Genomic DNA, 1,181 nt, shown 5'->3' with positions numbered 1-1,181 from the left:
CAGGTACCGAGCGCCACGAGCTCACTTCCTGGAAGAGTTTTCCATCTATTTTCAAGTTCTTCAGCGAGGCAGTCGAGGCAAAGAACAGCTCAGTGAAGCCAGCCCCGACGCGGCGCTCCAACAGGATAAAATACGAAGAATTGTAAAAGGAGGGGAGGGGGAAAAGAAAAAAAAAAAAAAACAAACAAACAAAAAAACCCACACCAAACAACACCAACCTCTTCGCTGCTGCTTGTTTTCTGCAAGCAGTCTCCCAGCCCCTCATTAGATTGTTTTCTTCCTAGAGCACAGGGTCGTGATGTATACATCTAAATAGCGTTTTGCATTATTTCTAGATGAGTGCAACTGTCAAAGCAATATGGGTTCACTGGTTGTGCTTCCTGTGGGCTGTAACTTGGATTTCGTGCTGCCCATCAGCGCGCAGATTAAGGCTGACAGTGGTACTGCACAGTGCAGCATGGTGCAGCTCTAATTGCCCTGACATAGCCCTGCACCAAGCTGATGCCAGAATTTAACAGCTTCGTCGTGGTCCCATCGCCTGCAGGATTTTTTGCTGCTTCCTTCTATTTTGCGACAGAACAAAACAGGAATTACTCTTTTTTTTTTCTTAAAAGACAGCTCTTAACTCAGAAGCACTAACCAGCCCATGATTTTACACCCAGTAGCCTTCTACTTTCTCTGGGACCAAGCGGGATCAAGTCTTGACTCTTTCATTTTCTGCTGGTAGGAGGGTCCAAGAAGTTTGGTCCAGATTTATAAGAAAGCCCCTTTGTTGCAGAGATTTTTTTTTCTCCTCCTGCCGGATCAATGGCATTATCTGTAGATCTTCTTTTCCTTTTGAAAGCTCCACTTTAACAAAAAAAAAAAAAAAAAAATGCCTATTCATTAACTGGCTGGATCACACTGTGAAATATGACAGAAAAAAGAAAAAAAAAAACAAAAAAAAAAACCAAAAAAACCCAAAAAACCACCAAAAAAATCACAAAAAAAAAAAACACCACAAAGCAAAACAGAGACACATTGCACATTTTCCTCTTTATTCTTAAATGCAAAGATGCTTCCGTTTTCGTACGCCGGGTTTGTAACGACTTTGCCATCCCGTGGTTATTCCCTTTTTCTCACGGGATGGTCCCCGCTTTCCCAGGCTCTGGAAAAGAGGGGGGAGGGTGCGCTGTCCCCTG

General features: G+C 43.4%; 1 protein-coding gene across 3 annotated transcripts in view; it reads left to right on the top strand.

The window, feature by feature from the left end:
* The window catches only part of FAM172A (family with sequence similarity 172 member A), a 257,818-nt gene extending 256,943 nt beyond the window's left edge, over positions 1-875 (top strand). For all 3 annotated transcript variants that reach the window (XM_035889313.1, XM_009649601.2, XM_035889314.1), the window contains one exon: positions 4-875. In XM_035889313.1, the coding sequence (XP_035745206.1) occupies positions 4-146 (143 nt within the window). In that variant the 3' untranslated portion in view covers positions 147-875. The remainder of the gene's footprint in view (positions 1-3) is intronic.
* The last annotated feature ends 306 nt before the right edge of the window (positions 876-1,181 follow it).

Source organism: Egretta garzetta, unplaced genomic scaffold (assembly GCF_000687185.1).
Source record: "Egretta garzetta isolate BGI_Z169 unplaced genomic scaffold, ASM68718v1 scaffold12, whole genome shotgun sequence".
Classification (NCBI taxonomy): domain Eukaryota; kingdom Metazoa; phylum Chordata; class Aves; order Pelecaniformes; family Ardeidae; genus Egretta; species Egretta garzetta.
This window is presented reverse-complemented; position numbering and strand designations above follow the sequence as displayed.